This window comes from Lichenostomus cassidix, chromosome 9 (assembly GCF_008360975.1).
Source record: "Lichenostomus cassidix isolate B80296 chromosome 9, HeHo_3.0, whole genome shotgun sequence".
In the NCBI taxonomy this organism is placed as follows: domain Eukaryota; kingdom Metazoa; phylum Chordata; class Aves; order Passeriformes; family Meliphagidae; genus Lichenostomus; species Lichenostomus cassidix.
The window spans coordinates 21,883,411-21,898,242 of record NC_139490.1 but is presented as its reverse complement, the minus strand read 5'-3'; the positions used below and the strand labels follow the sequence as shown (position 1 = coordinate 21,898,242).

General features: G+C 38.1%; 1 protein-coding gene across 1 annotated transcript in view; it reads right to left on the bottom strand.

Annotated features, from left to right (window-relative positions):
• Positions 1-14,832, bottom strand: part of WDR33 (WD repeat domain 33) — a 68,611-nt gene that overhangs the window by 33,755 nt on the left and 20,024 nt on the right. Inside the window, exons 6-7 of the mRNA XM_085069798.1 lie at positions 14,573-14,724; positions 12,717-12,814 (exon numbers count right to left, since the gene is read on the bottom strand). Of these exons, the coding sequence (XP_084925924.1) occupies positions 12,717-12,814; positions 14,573-14,724 (250 nt within the window). The remainder of the gene's footprint in view (positions 1-12,716; positions 12,815-14,572; positions 14,725-14,832) is intronic.

Sequence of the window (14,832 nt, the reverse complement as noted above, 5' to 3'; positions counted from 1 at the left end):
TTAAAAAACCCTTATTCAAATACCAACATTCTGTTGGAACAAAGTCATTAATCTGGCATATAAATGCTGTGCAATGAGTTATAAACAACTGCTGCTATATCTAGTAAGTCACTTTTATGGAATAAACCCCCATTATTTAGAATCTTCTTTGAATTTTAGTGAATTAGTGTGCTTTGCTGCACCTGTGGAAGTGATGATACCTGAGATGACACAGTTCTGCAGGAAATAATGTAACTTCAACCACTGTGCAAAACACAGACTAATTGCCAGTATTTCTATCCAAATTTACTAGGACCAGACATCCTCACGGTGAAACTGCAGACTGAAACACCCACAGTAAGTGCTCTTAGGGAGAACGACTGGATAATCCTTGAAGAATTCCGTGATGCAGGGAAAAGAAAATGGCAGTGGGAGAGCATCAGGCAGCATGTGCAAAGCCTCTGAGCAAGCAGGATGTGTTTTCCAGCCAGGAAGTGGTAGTTGCTTCCCTACAAACACGGCTGGCAGGAGTGCTCTTGCTATTTAAAGCCTCCACTGCTCCAGTTTTATAATGAGACCACAGGAATTCTAAAATTTAATACAAGTACTAAAATTCTTGATATCATTTTTAGAAAAGCCCTGTTTAAAACTGTCAGGAAATGCAGTAAGTACTACAGAAATGACACCTCTGACATGCTTGTGTAGGTGACTGGAATTATCTTTTTTTCTCAATTCTTTTAGAAGGATATTCCTGACAAACCGGGAGCAGTGTGAAATAAAGAACCTACCTTTGCCCAGAGAATTAAAAAAAATAATTGCAGAGTAATTAAAGTAATAAAAGAACTAATTGAATTCAGTTTTTTACATTCGTAATTGTAGTATCATGTGCTCCTTTGTAAGTCTCTGGAGAACAGGGACTTCCAAAAGGAAAATGGCAATCAAGAGTAATTCATATTCAACAATATTATCAATATTCCTACGGGCTAAATTTAGCAAAGTAGCCAAGAGAATAATACTTTTGAGAATGTATGTATTACTAAAGAGAAAAGACCTTTTACAGTCATTTTAAGGAGGTGAATTGCTGCTAGGGAAGCCACAAGCAGTCGTCGTTGCTTGAAGATTTAAGGGAGTAAAGCAAGATTTGTACGGAGAAGGCATCTTATTATCCAACTAGATCAGCTGACCTAATATAAGCAAGTTTGTGCATCCTTAAGAAGGGCTGGTGTGCCCTTTAAAGGAAAAAGCAAAACCAAACAACAAAACCCTACTCTTTTCTCTCAGTCTATCAGCTGGTCTAATTAAAAACACTATTTCTGCTAACGAATTATGCATGGATAAGAAAGAACAGAAGGCAGACAAAGAAAAGGCAGATTCTTCTTGACCAGGCACAAACAGCAAGCAGGAACACTCAGCACTCTAGAGAGTTGCAGACTCAGTTCATCCTCAGAAAACAGAGACACCTTGCTAACACTGGAAGTACCTATGCTACACAGAAATATACTTTATAGCTGTCCAGACGATATTTTCCATCAGCAACTGTATCTTGTTCTTGATTAATTACAATTCAAATGGGGCATTTTGTCTAAAAGTTTTAAAATGTATGATAACTCTTTTCCAAACTCAGTTGTAGTAAAAACATCAAAACAAATGTGGCCTCCACTTTTCATGTTTTAAAACAAAACTTCTAAATTTTTTTTTAACTTTAAGATAAACTGCAGTCTCAAAATAATATGTAGTATTGTGCAGTCTTCTGTTAGTATCCTTAAACTTGGAAATTAAATAATGTTCGTTTAGACATTAAAGTCAGTAAAGACCTGGAATAGGTGTGGGAATGAACAGTGAAATATACTCTCTAACAGGCCAGCTCTTACTTGAAAGAAAAAGAGAAAAATATTCTCTAACACCCATGTCAACTGGATGTAAATGCTTATTTTTTGAACACAGTAAGTCTGCTTATGGAGTCTCTGGAGCACCTGGAAATGTGATCTAGAGAAATGCACCTTCAAGAACATTAATGCACACAGACAAACCTAGGCTGCCCTACTTCAAGAAGCAAAGCATCTATCTAAATCACTTTTTTGTTATTTTTTCTTTTAAAGGAAACACTTTCAATTTAATTGTGCATGGGCTTTAGAGCTTTACAACACAACCTGCACACTCTCTTTCAAAACTGCATCATTTTGAAACATAAAAGAAAGCAGCAAACAAGTATTAAGGTGATAAAATGTTCCACTGGGACCATTATAGATGTTTATATAAAAATTATATATGCAAATATAACAATTACATAAATATAATGTATATATATCTCTAGGTATTGGTTTACCTCACCTACTACATAATCAGCAGGAGCTTCAAAGACACTGACAGCACACACCTCCCATCTTATTTGCTACGAAGTTTTAATGCTTGTAGGACACCAGGAAGTTCTGAAAATTCAGTGATTATTATGTCTAACATACTATTAGTCACTAAGGAATAATGAAACATTTCTCACCTCTTAAAAAAAAAATAAAATCCACTAAACATGAAGCCTTTCCAATCCAAATAGTTTGCATTTCCTCAAGCATGTTAAAAGCTGTCAGGAAAAAAACTAAAAAAAAAAATAAATTCTGACTGTTTTTTGGAGATCAGTTCCTTACGTCATCCTACATGCCAGTGGACAGCTGAAGGTAACTAAAAATTATATCAGTAGTATTTTTACTGTCTTTGGCAAAACAGGTGAATTCAGTATAATTCAGTACCCCAAGATCACAAGGTAAGTCAGGCTGGAAGAAACGTCAAAAGTTTCTTGTTCAATCTGCTGCTCAAAGCTATGAAGTCAGAGCCGGTCACCCAGGGGTTTATCCAGCTTTAGACTGAAAACCTCCAAGGACAGAGACTGCACAATACCTAGAATTAAGCAAAACTCTCACTCTTCTGCTGCCCTAGTAAGAGAACAGGTGGAAAAAAAAAAAGACCCTGAACATGAGATCATCTCTGCAGTGAAAATGGGCTTTCAAATGTGCTTTCCACTGGATCAGAAAAGGAGATAAACCAAAGCATTTTCTTTTTTAGAACTTTAAACTTCACTATAATATTTATTTTTATAATGGCAACATATCTGGAACATCAAATGAGCTTGACCTCATTTGAACTTCTGGGGATTCCCAATAAACTTGTACTTAAGTGAGAAATTACTTACCTGTGAATACCATCTCTACATCAATTTGTCCTACATATCTCCAAACATTAAAAGATTGTGAAAATTGCCTTTTGAAAGGAAAATGTTTTACTCTATCATCCACCTTGAGACAAGTGCCTCCCACAGAAAGTTGGACGGTGGGGTGGAGTATCAGCTCTTCATTGACTCTGAAGATGACACTCAGATTTTTTTTAATCCTTAAGTGTAGTGATTATTTATAAAGCCAGAAAGAAACTCAACCTTTGATGAAAAATAGATCTCAAGGAGCACTAGGTTTTGTATTAAGCAAGAAAGAATGTTAACGTCTTGCTATCCAAATTCTGAGCATTTTAAATGTGCATCAGAGCTTCTCCTTCCTTAAATCTTAACAGAGAAAAAAATGAAGGCAAAGAGGGCTATCCTGGAGAGGAGATAAAGAAGTCAGCTATAAAGAGAAGTTCAAATGTAGAAGTGTTGTATAATCATTTAGATTTGATTTCCTCAGCATATAACAATATGCTACTAATAACAGACAGGATCCTGAGCTACATTTTTTCATCAATTCATTTTATTCTTTGAGAACCAGAACAGTTACAGTTACTACGATAGTATGACAGCTACTAATTTATAAGGTTATTATGACTCTCTTTAGAGGCATTTTTTTAAATGATGGAGTTTAAAATGTAAGATTTTAATACAACATTTACATTATTTTCATGCTCCATTGTTCTACATAAAAAGACCTATCGTACATATGGTAGAAAATACGCATCTGCCAGCACACACCAGAAAGCTGGGTTTGTCTTTTACTAGAAGTTATTTTTCTTCCCAATATTATGCAGCTAAGGTAACACATTCCTCAGCTTTCTTTGAATGAAACTTTAAAGTTTACTCTCCAAGATCTTGATGAGTTGGTAGAAGCATCTGGGGGTCCTGATGGATGGCAAGCTGAATACGAGTCCGCAGTGCCCTGGCAGCTACGAGGGCTGTCATGTCCTAGGGTGCACCAGGGCCAGCATGGCCAGATGGGCCAGGGAGGGGATTGTCTTGCTCTGCTCTGCACTGGGGTGGACCTTGAGTCCTGGGGGCAGGTTTGGGCACCAGAGTGTAAAAAAAGACATCAAGTTTTAGACAAGAGTTCAAAGGAGGCCATGAGGCTTGTGAAAGGTCTGGAGGGGAAACCACGTGGGGAGCAGCTGAGGTCATTTGATCTGTTCAGCCTGGAGGAGACTGAGGAGAGATCTCACTGCAGTCTACAACTTCCTTGTGAGGGGAAGCAGAGGAGCAGCCACTCATCTCTTCACTCTTGTGACCAGTGACAGGACCCAAGGAATGGCTAGAGCTGAGTCAGGGGAGGTTTATGCTGGATACCAGGAAAAAGTTTTTCACCCAGAGGATGGCTAAGCACTGGAACAGATTCCCCAGGGAAGTGGTCACAGCACCAAGGCCTGACAGAGTTCAAGAAGGGTTTGGACAATACTGTTGGGCACATGGTCCTGGGAAGGACCAAGACTAAGGAGTTGGACTCCATGATCCTTGTGGGTCTCTTCCAACTCAGCATATTCTGTGATTCACTCCATGTTTGTCTTCCGAACAAACAGAGACCATGTTTCTAACTCTACTCCAACTCATCAATCTGGTGACTGAGGTTGCCCCCAATTATTCACAAAATGCCCAGAGTGGGACTTGCTAAGTTCCACCACACTTCATTCTCATCTCCATGCTCACACTGCCACCAGCTTTTCTCAATCCTTACATGAGCTGTTAGTTTTTTTTCATACTGACACAGCTCCACACTTTCCTCACATCTCCTATGCTTCTTATTTCCAGCCACCTTTCACACAGATTTATTCAGGATCCTTACTTATCCCTTTTTCTCTGGACTGCTATACAATCCCATTTCAGCACATTCCCCAGTTTAAATTTTGACTCTGTCTTCCTAAAAATGCAAACATATCACGAGCAGGACCAGCTTTCTCATGAGAAAGTTAATTCCAGGCAGTTATGGAAGACAAGAAAAAAATGCCACCATATTTTGGGGAAAATATTTGCAAGCCCTCTCCCCATCTCCCAGGGTCTGGCTCTCTCTAGGAACATGCAATTTTAAGTATGAAAACTGTGATACTATTCATATGATAAAACTCGATACCAAGTGTCTCACCGTTAAACCTAGAACAGCACTCAGAGCTAAATGTAATAACAGGAAATAATTTAAGAATGTAGAACAGAAATGATGCAAAGAAAGTATCAAATGCTTTGCAAAGTTTATGCTTACCTAGATGCACAAAAGCTTTTAGTGCAGTAACTAGAGGATATTGAAAGATAAATGTTAAGTAATTTTAAAAGCATTTCGTTTAACTCAAATAAGGGGCATAAAGAAGCCTGCAAGGAAAGTTTCTAAGGACTGATATAGATTATTTTCAGCAAGTAGCTGTGTTTCTTTTATTTTTTGAAGATTTCCACCACTTATCCTGAAAGTGTTTTATTTTATCTATGCTCTCTGCAGAAATGGTATGTCAGATAAAAGACTCCATTAAAAATCTAATTTATGAAGTGTCCAATTCTGAGTATTTATCTACTTAAGACTTTATCAGAGATGAGTTACTAACATAACTTGCTTAAGGCTAATTCCAGATAATTTTTTTGTTGTTGTTGAGAACTTTTGCCATGAGGAATACTGAGTAGATACCAGGAGGCCACCATCCTTAATGACACCCATTCTGCCTCCCTTTCAACACCCTCACTTGTGGTAAGGAAGGACAACTGGAATTGCCTTGGCATTAGCGTTCAAATGCCTCTGTAATTTAGGATTTTATCATTAGTATCAGTGCAATCAGCTTAGATAGTGTTTGTCTTCCTCCACAATCATGAACAGGGCTGAAGGACAAAGCTCACACATGCAGCAGTGGCTCTCACTGCCAGTGGATCCTTACCCCTACACAGAGTATTGTGCCCTACTGTTTTTAATTCTATGTGAAGTCACAGCTGATGGAAATAAAGTTCTCACCCCTCAAGTACTTATAACTAACAACCTGTAAAAATGATTTCACCTAGTTCAGTTTTTATCTACCCTTCGCAATCATCAGACACACAAAAGGAAGCAGATGCAAGAAATTCTAACAATGCAGAGATCTTCGTATGGAACCATCCTGTATTTCAGCAGCACTGAGAGCTGGCTGTCCTGGGAAACACTAGGGTTTCTCAATATTCCTCCAAGCTCACAGAAGTTACAAATATCAGTGTACAATTTGCCCTCATGCTCAATGAGAATGATTATGTAACTTTCAGCTTCAGGACAATTTTAAGGGATGAAAATATTTCAAAGTTGCATCCAAAATAATCTTCTTGCACAGTGTCTCCTCATTCTTATCTCAGGAAAAGCCTTGACAGAAGTGTGCAGTATAACTTTTTTTACACCACAGTGCTGTGGCTCATGTCTCATGATCTCTTTTACTCATTCTTTCAGAATTCTAAGTATTTCCTATCAATTTTTCAGGATTTTCAAAACACTGGTTCTAGATAAGAATCAGAACTCTAAGACTTAGTATGCTGTACTTTAATGCTACTCACACCTGAATTCCAATTTTTAGGCATATCAGGTGCAACCAGGTCCAAAAGCAATCTTTAATATCCTCTAATTCTCCTGGAATTGTTTTAGGAAGCAGAGCAAAAGCCTGAAGATACCACCTTATCACCATCTTTTAATCACAGAAACCAAGCACCTCAACTTAGTGGATCAACCCCAAGTTTTTTCCAATCCAGAATAGTTCACCAATAGAAAGCTGATGTAAGTCAATACAGCAGGTAGTTTTTCAACTCTCAGAGGGATTTTTATTTTTAACACATATAGAAGTGGACATTTCAATAAAGCCTACCTATAATAGTTTCCTATACTGAGAAAACCAATGCACTGTAGCCTTGAAAGTCACTATCAGGAATAACACTGAGTTATCAGATGACATCTGAACATTTTTTAGTAGCCCCAAGCAAGAGATGAGATTCTTCCCATCTAACATAGGTTACACCTACCATCCTAACATGCAGCAATGACTGAGACTACCTACAAGCTCAGGAAAGTGTGTAAGTAGTCACACTGCAAGTCCTTGGTGCTACTTAAGCCTGAACAAAGTGCAGAGGAAGATGTTAGGGAAATAGATGTTGTCTGGTGACTTCCATTTATGAAGCAGGAAATCGTATACAATATTTGTAACTTTTAATCTCACAAAGGCAGAGGCATTTCCTAATGAGATGAGAAAAGTGAATGAAATTATGAAGAGTCTACCATCACAAAAAATCAAAGGAGCAACATCAGGATCACTAGCACAACATGCACAGCAGGCAACAGGGTGCCTGCATCACCGACTGTGCAAGTGATCTGAACTGTTTGTGTACGGAAAAAACCTCTCACAGATCCACTATTAACATAAATTCCTTAACATTCCTTGTGCCTAATGCAGATGAAAAGCACAGCCATTTGCAGCTGTTCCTCAACTGATTTAGCTGCAATAGCTCTCTCCCCAGCCCCGGCTCAGCTTTGGCAACCAAGATTAATAAAGATTAGAGACCTGCAACACAAGCTGGTGAACAAAAAATCCACCAAAAAAGGAGACTGAAATGGTCCAATATCAGCATTCCAAAACAGTTCACCATTTTAAGTTTAAAAACTTGAGGACTTCTCTTCTCTAGATTGATATGGTTGGTGCCACTACCAGCCAGGTCTCATCTCATCCTGACCTTCTGTTCGGAGGAAAAACCTTCTAATATTCACGAAGGGATGCATCAGTAGACTAGAAGACTTTTCAAATACATCTGGTATCCTAACAGCTTAAAGAAGCAATCCACACAAAAAACCCCAGAAAGTGTAAACATTAGCTCACCTCACAAGAAACATGGTGTTGACATACATGCATTTCTGGAATTTGCTGAGTTTTCTCTCTTTGCTGAGATAAGGAAAATGAAAGAAAAATCTCACGTAAAGGTAACAAAGTTGGAAACAGCAATGTTAGGACTTTTCACTTTTAAATTATCCAATGGAGAGTTCAATTATATTCCAAGAAAAGGAAACAGTTTTAGAAGTTACTTGCTTCAAGGCTAAGAGCTAGGTAGCAATGCATGTTTAAGAGCAAGGGACCCAGCTGAAGATGCAGTTCTGGTCCTCAGGTTCCTTCTACCTATGGAACTCATATCTAGATTAAGTAGAGGATTTGCTATTTGACTGAAGGAAAGAACTCTGATGAGATCCTTTCCTTTCAGATGGCAAGTGCAGAGAACAGAAACCATACAATAGATTTAAACAGCTTAGGAGACTTCATGGTACATTATTTGTTAATAAAGATCAAGAAATGGAATAGAAGGAATAAATTCTTCAGTTATTTCAGCATTACTAGATGTGGGGACACTTTTCCAAAACCTGTGAGCAGATGAAAGGACTGTTTACCACAACTGCTGTGACTTCCGCAGGCACAAACACACGTTTTGTAGATGACAGTGTCAAAAATTAGATGTTGTTACAAGCTACAATTGCAAATCCAGACAGAATGCAATGAAATCTCAATGGCTTTTAAATGTTCAAATTAGGATAAGACAATCTTTTGTCAAGTCTACCACATTGGCTGAAAGATTATTTAGCATACTACCCTGTTTTAGAGATAGAAAATAGAAGAACTTATCCACAAAGTATTTTGAAAAGCATGGGTTACCACCTTTTAGAGAGCTGGGTGGAATTATCCTCCCCAAAAGACCTATATAAGGCACACAAATGTTGAAATCCTGGAAACACAGAGCTCATCTACACTTCAGAATGAAAACATTACAGTCCTCCCAAGCACTCATTTCTACTGGACTCTGGGTGACTGTGAAAGGAAAGAGAAGGAAGGTCAGGGGAACTGAGAAATTCAAAAATCTGTTTGTAGCCTACTAGCCCATGATGTCATGCTGGGAATAATTAAGGAATTGTGTGTTTATTAATGATCTACCCAAAATATTCTCAGGAATACATCAGCACAGACTACCCAGAACATCACTGTCACCAGCAGAAGTCAGCAATAGCATTCATTTCTCATATAAATAAAGGGACATGAAGGTTTTAGTGCATATGGTTTTTCACTAGATGTTTTTAGCATTATTAAAAGTCATCCATGTGTATGTTCTTACAGAAACGTTCCCAGCATTAACTTCATTGCAACAGTTTAGGAAAAAGACTTGAGAGTGTTTTATTGGAAATGCCTTTCAGAGGAACAGATTACTGTCATGAAAATAACATATTGCTATACTATAGTCTGTCTTCCATTACTTAAAAAAGCATGTTTTTTTTGAACATCAATGTCTATTACCTGTCTATTTTAGTAAGTGCACTAAACTGCACTCATTACCATTATCAAGATAGTACCATGACAGAAATTCACACGGACAAAAGCAACCAGGGCAAAATCAGGACCACAGCAGGTCTACCTCAAGAGAAAAGACAGGCAGTACCTGGACTGTGGGGAACCAAGTAACTGACAATGCTATTTCCCCCACCTACACGTTTTTCCAAGATAATTGACTTGAATTATTTAAAGATGGTTCCCCAAGAAAACAAGATTTTAATCCTAGTTATTGCTTTAGGATATTAAAAGGGAGCCTGATAAATCTGCATGTACTGCTAACAAAATGTCCAAACTCCACCTCCTGTGCCCCGGAAAGCCATGCTGGTAGCAACAATACTGGAAGCAACATTAAGCAGTGAAAAGTTGGCCAGCAAAGGGACTTGGAGATTGAAGAGAAGAGACCCAGCACCTCTGGCAGAACATACGATGAACCCCTAGAGGGTGTCCAGTTTATCTTCATTTTGACGAATTAAGCAGTGGATACAGTTAGTTAATAAGTGTATCGCATGCAGCCCATGTATTCACAGCTTAAACTGCTGGAAAAATGCATGGCCTATTACAGACAGGTGAAAGAACTGCAGGAAACCTTAAGAATTCATCTTATGTAATTTACCACTTCCATTGTTTTTCCAATACTCTTCAGAAGGTAAGTCTAGAATTGTTGCTTCAGGCCACTTTTAAGGGAACCATTTCAATAAATAATAGGAATAAATATTAGTTTGCTCCAGTGCAAGCAAAAGTGCTTGCAATAAGTCTATGAAATTCTGTCTTTCTTGTATCAGCAAAACTTATCCCAGTAACTTCAATGCTCTCTATAGAACTGCTTTACAAGCATTCCTTACCAACAGAATCTTCAAATCGTTTTTTAAAGTATGCTCCTTAATTTGTTGTTGAAATATCAGTAAGAATAACAATATATTGATATATTATCCCTGTGAGTGCTAATCTTTTTTATTAATACATCTGACTGCAAACTGATAAGATACATTTGATTTTTATAATTTGGTGTAACAACTTGAAGAACACCTTAACATGCAAAGTGAAGCTCTGGACCTGAAGGACACTGTAGAACTCCCAGCACTAATATTATCCAGAATGGTCATATGATGTGTGAAAGTAGGAATAAAAATAATTTCCCAGCACCGTATTTGATCTGAACAGTATCTGTACATAACGAAATCTATTTGACATAGTGGCACCAAAATTTTAATTTACAGATCACTACCTCTGGATGGCAATGGCATGACGATCTGAAGGCTGTATTAAGCAAAATATTACAGGTCACACTTGTAACTAGGCAAAAGCAGAATGCACATGGAGAAGCCAAAAGCTAAAGATCAGTATCCTAAAGCTGTTAAGTGCTAACCTCCAAATAACAGAGTGAAAGCTTGTACTTTCCACCAAGAAAATTACATGTTACCCATGAGCTCTTTCAAATAACTCTTCTGACCATATTTAAAATCAGTCCTAGAGACCAAAGCCAAATCAAACCTATATGTTTGCAGAGACATCCTCCCAAAAATCAGCGGTTTGAGGATTATTTTGCTTTCTTGTGGGGGATTTTTTTTACTGGTGCTCTTTGGGTTTAGGCTGGGGCATTGGGGTTTGGTGCTTTTTTTGCTTATCTGATAGTAGAAACAAGGAATAATGTGCCCTGTTCCATTTTATCCAAAGATGTAAAGTTTTCAAACCACTTCCAACTTACGCAAAAGGTGAAGTGTATTGTGGGTAGATGATACAAGAAGCAGCAAATGTATTCTTTATAGAACTACTGCGCAAACTAAAAATTTGAATAATGAGATGTATAAACTGTGAGAAACTATAGGATAATTCTATCTGAGGTCACAATGTTAAAATACACAAGGTAACAGAAGAAAATGTAGTGCAAGTTCTGTTCTCTGGAGCCTAAACGAAATGCTTTCCTCCTTCTACTTTATGCAGAACGTTGAAAGAATGTAGAAGTGGAGGGATTTTTATACCATTGACAACCCTGCACGGAGGCAATCCCTATTTCCTCCACATGGTTAGTACATACCTGGAGGAGGGTACAGAATATGTTACATGCAGAATGATTGCTTTGTAAAGCATCAAGCAAAACAGTCCCAAATCTGTTTGAGGCCTTCCAGAGTAACAGGTGTAAATGATATAACCTAGAAATTTGTTTGCCAGGTCCTGGAAAGAACACACCTATCATGTCTATGGACACATGCTGTTAAAATATCATCACTGCAATAACATGGAAGCTCAGTGTCTTTGCAAAGTAGTGGTGTTTAAAAGTAACATGCTTGTAAGACAAGAGGAGAGCTTATGAGTCAGAAGAAACAGGGAGAGCTCTACTTCATAAAATATGGAATGCAGGTCCAAGTTGGAGGCACAATTAAAAAAAAAAACTCCTTAATATAGGAAAGCACTGAACAAGCTCACACCTAGAACTGAAAGCCCATATTTTTATTATATACCTTCTTTGCAGATTATCTGCAAATCTACAATCCCCAGTCTCATAGCACCCTTTTAATACATTTGCTTATTAAATTATGTACCTTGGACATGTCTGCAAAAAAGGAATAGCTGTCAGAAGCTACTGTCGTTGCTCATTTGGATTGCAGTAAGAGAAGGAGAAAGGCTCAAGAAGGCCAGTGGAAAGGCACCAGAATTTAGTGTACACAGATGTTGGACAGAAAACTTTAACCAAAGCTAGGATATTTTGCCTGTCCTATAAATGATGTGATCAAAATTTACTTGTTTTTTTCTACTTAAATATTCTCTTCCTCTTAAGGAATGAGAAATAACTACCTTGCCTCTGAAGAAATCAGAATGGAAGACATGCCCGTGAAAAGAATGAAATCCTTTGCATGAAGATGCATGTTCTGAAATAATAGTGGTCACAAAGATTAAGCTTTGGACAAAGATAAATGTATTCCTGATCCAGAAACAGCTGTTTCTACCAAATTAGGAGCAGTAAAATGTCCTTCTATCCACCTCCATTGTTCAGAGTTTAAGTGGAGAGAAAACAGGGTAATGCCTTTGTGAACTGCAGCCTCTCTGAATATAAGGCACCTATAGCAGCAGCCAAACAAAAACTTGTTTGGAGCATTTAAGACAAAAATTGTAGAAAAGCTGATACTTCTGTATTGTGAACACCTAGTTAAAATAAAAAGGTTTTCCCCCTCTTGAAATACCCCAATCAGTACTTTTGGTACACATACCTCGAAGAATTCTCTCCTCATGGCAACGTAGAAAGTCCCAGATTCTAACAGTGCCGTCGTCAGAGCATGTAGCAAATTTATTATCCGTGGGTGAGAAACTGTTACATGAAGACACACAGCAGGGGAAAGAAGTCAGCATTTAACAGATTATCTATGCTTCTCAGACAGGGCAAAATTATACTGTAATGTGTTATACACTGAAGGAGGCATTTGAACATAGGCACTTCTAAGTGAATACAGTGCCTGCCAAACGGCACTTCATCACAAGACATGAATTTAGCATAGGATTACTATTGCATTGCAGTCCCCTGACAAATGAGGAAAAAATCTCATTTATTCTTAGCACCTTCCTATCCGAGACTGCACACAGTAGTGCCTTCTCTGCAGGATGAGAAGCAACATCAATATGATCTGGTAACTGTCCCCCTAGATTTTCATGTCTGGTAATACCATAAGAAAGTGACACTGCGTAGAAGCACAGGAGAACAGTTCTTAGGAAAAAATTCCTCTTCAGCCACAGGTGCTTTGCAGCAGAGAAGCAAAAAGTAAGGGAAAGCTGGTTACATGAAAATGCTACTTGGTTTAACTGTTGAAAAAAAGCAGCTATATAAAACAAACATACCACTTAAAAGAGCAATTTGGAAACACTCCCTCTTATTACACCCCACCAACAACATGAAAAGAATCCTACAGACATATAAGCAGCTTCCAGATTCAGCAGTTAACATTGATTGGTGAAAGTCACTGGAAAAGCAAGGAGTTATTTAACCGTGTGAATAGGGCCAGAACATCTCCAACAACTGACAGGCACTCCACTTTCTTTCTAGTGCAGAGAAAGACCACGAGGGAGCCCTTGTGAAATCCTAGATCTTTATGATCAAGAAAGGGCCTAAAGTAGTAGAGAGATTCAGTGCATGACCATGATAGTCAGACAGTGACTGAATACAAAGTAAGCACTTCTCATAACCAAATTCTGACAGAAAATGCTGCACCCTACCAAGAAAAATGGTGACTTTAGTGGCAAGTGAGTCTGTGGCAGTGAACCTTTATCACCAAGGGCCAGCACCTGAACCCAAAGAAACACTGTTTTAGCATCATTTGGGATCTGCAGCTTCTCTTCAGGCTTACTTTAAAAACATTTACTAAGAATTATATGCATGGTTGCTCTAGAAATACCCTTCATTTACATCTTACTGGTAAGTATCACTTTGGATTTGGTTTTTATATAGACATTTGCACAACTGAGGCATCAACACTGAACCAAGAGAATATCCTACAATCTTCTTTTCAATGGCTTTCTTACAGTTTCAAGCTTGAAGAACCCATTCAATATTAACATTAGACTTCTGTATGTGGCAGTCTGCGTGGGTATTTAGTATTACTGGAAGTCTTGGCTTCACCAAGCCAAGCAGTTCTTCACTTTATTTAGTGTTTTATTATTTTGTGAGAACTATGCAGGTGTTTTATTTCTGAAGGCTTTATATTTTATTCAGTTAAGATTATTAAAGACTGAATTCTTTATTTGGAATGAAATTGTTGTCTTACACAGTGCGTATAAAAAGGAATAACTGATACACATCGTCACCATATAAAAATGAAAAGAATACCAGTGCAAAATGCGGCAGACAAATACATCTCTAACATATTGCAGAGGCGGATACTGGGACAATACTAATTCAGAAAGGTGCCAGCAAAACGGTGAGAATGTGGAAACAAGAGGAAATATTGTGTTTATGTGGTGCAGGAAGTTTCCCAGAATCTGACAGAACCCATGCATTTCTGCACCCAGAATACACTTAGAGAACAGTCTAATCATGGCAATAGGTACTACAGAAAATGGTATATTGTGTATAAACCTGGCCTCTCTAATCGCCTCCTTATGTGCCTGGAACATCTTGACGTTGTTCATGTTGGACTGCCAGTATTTCACATATCCCCCGTGGTCTGCTGTCAGCATCCACATATCATTGTGTGACCAAGTCATAGCCCTTACAGGGCTGTCGTGAGCCTGCAAATTCAGAAACAGAACTTCTAGCAAACACATTCAAATACTGTCTGATCCACACAAACACTGACGTTACTAAAGTTCCAACTTAACAGCTGCCATGAGGAAATG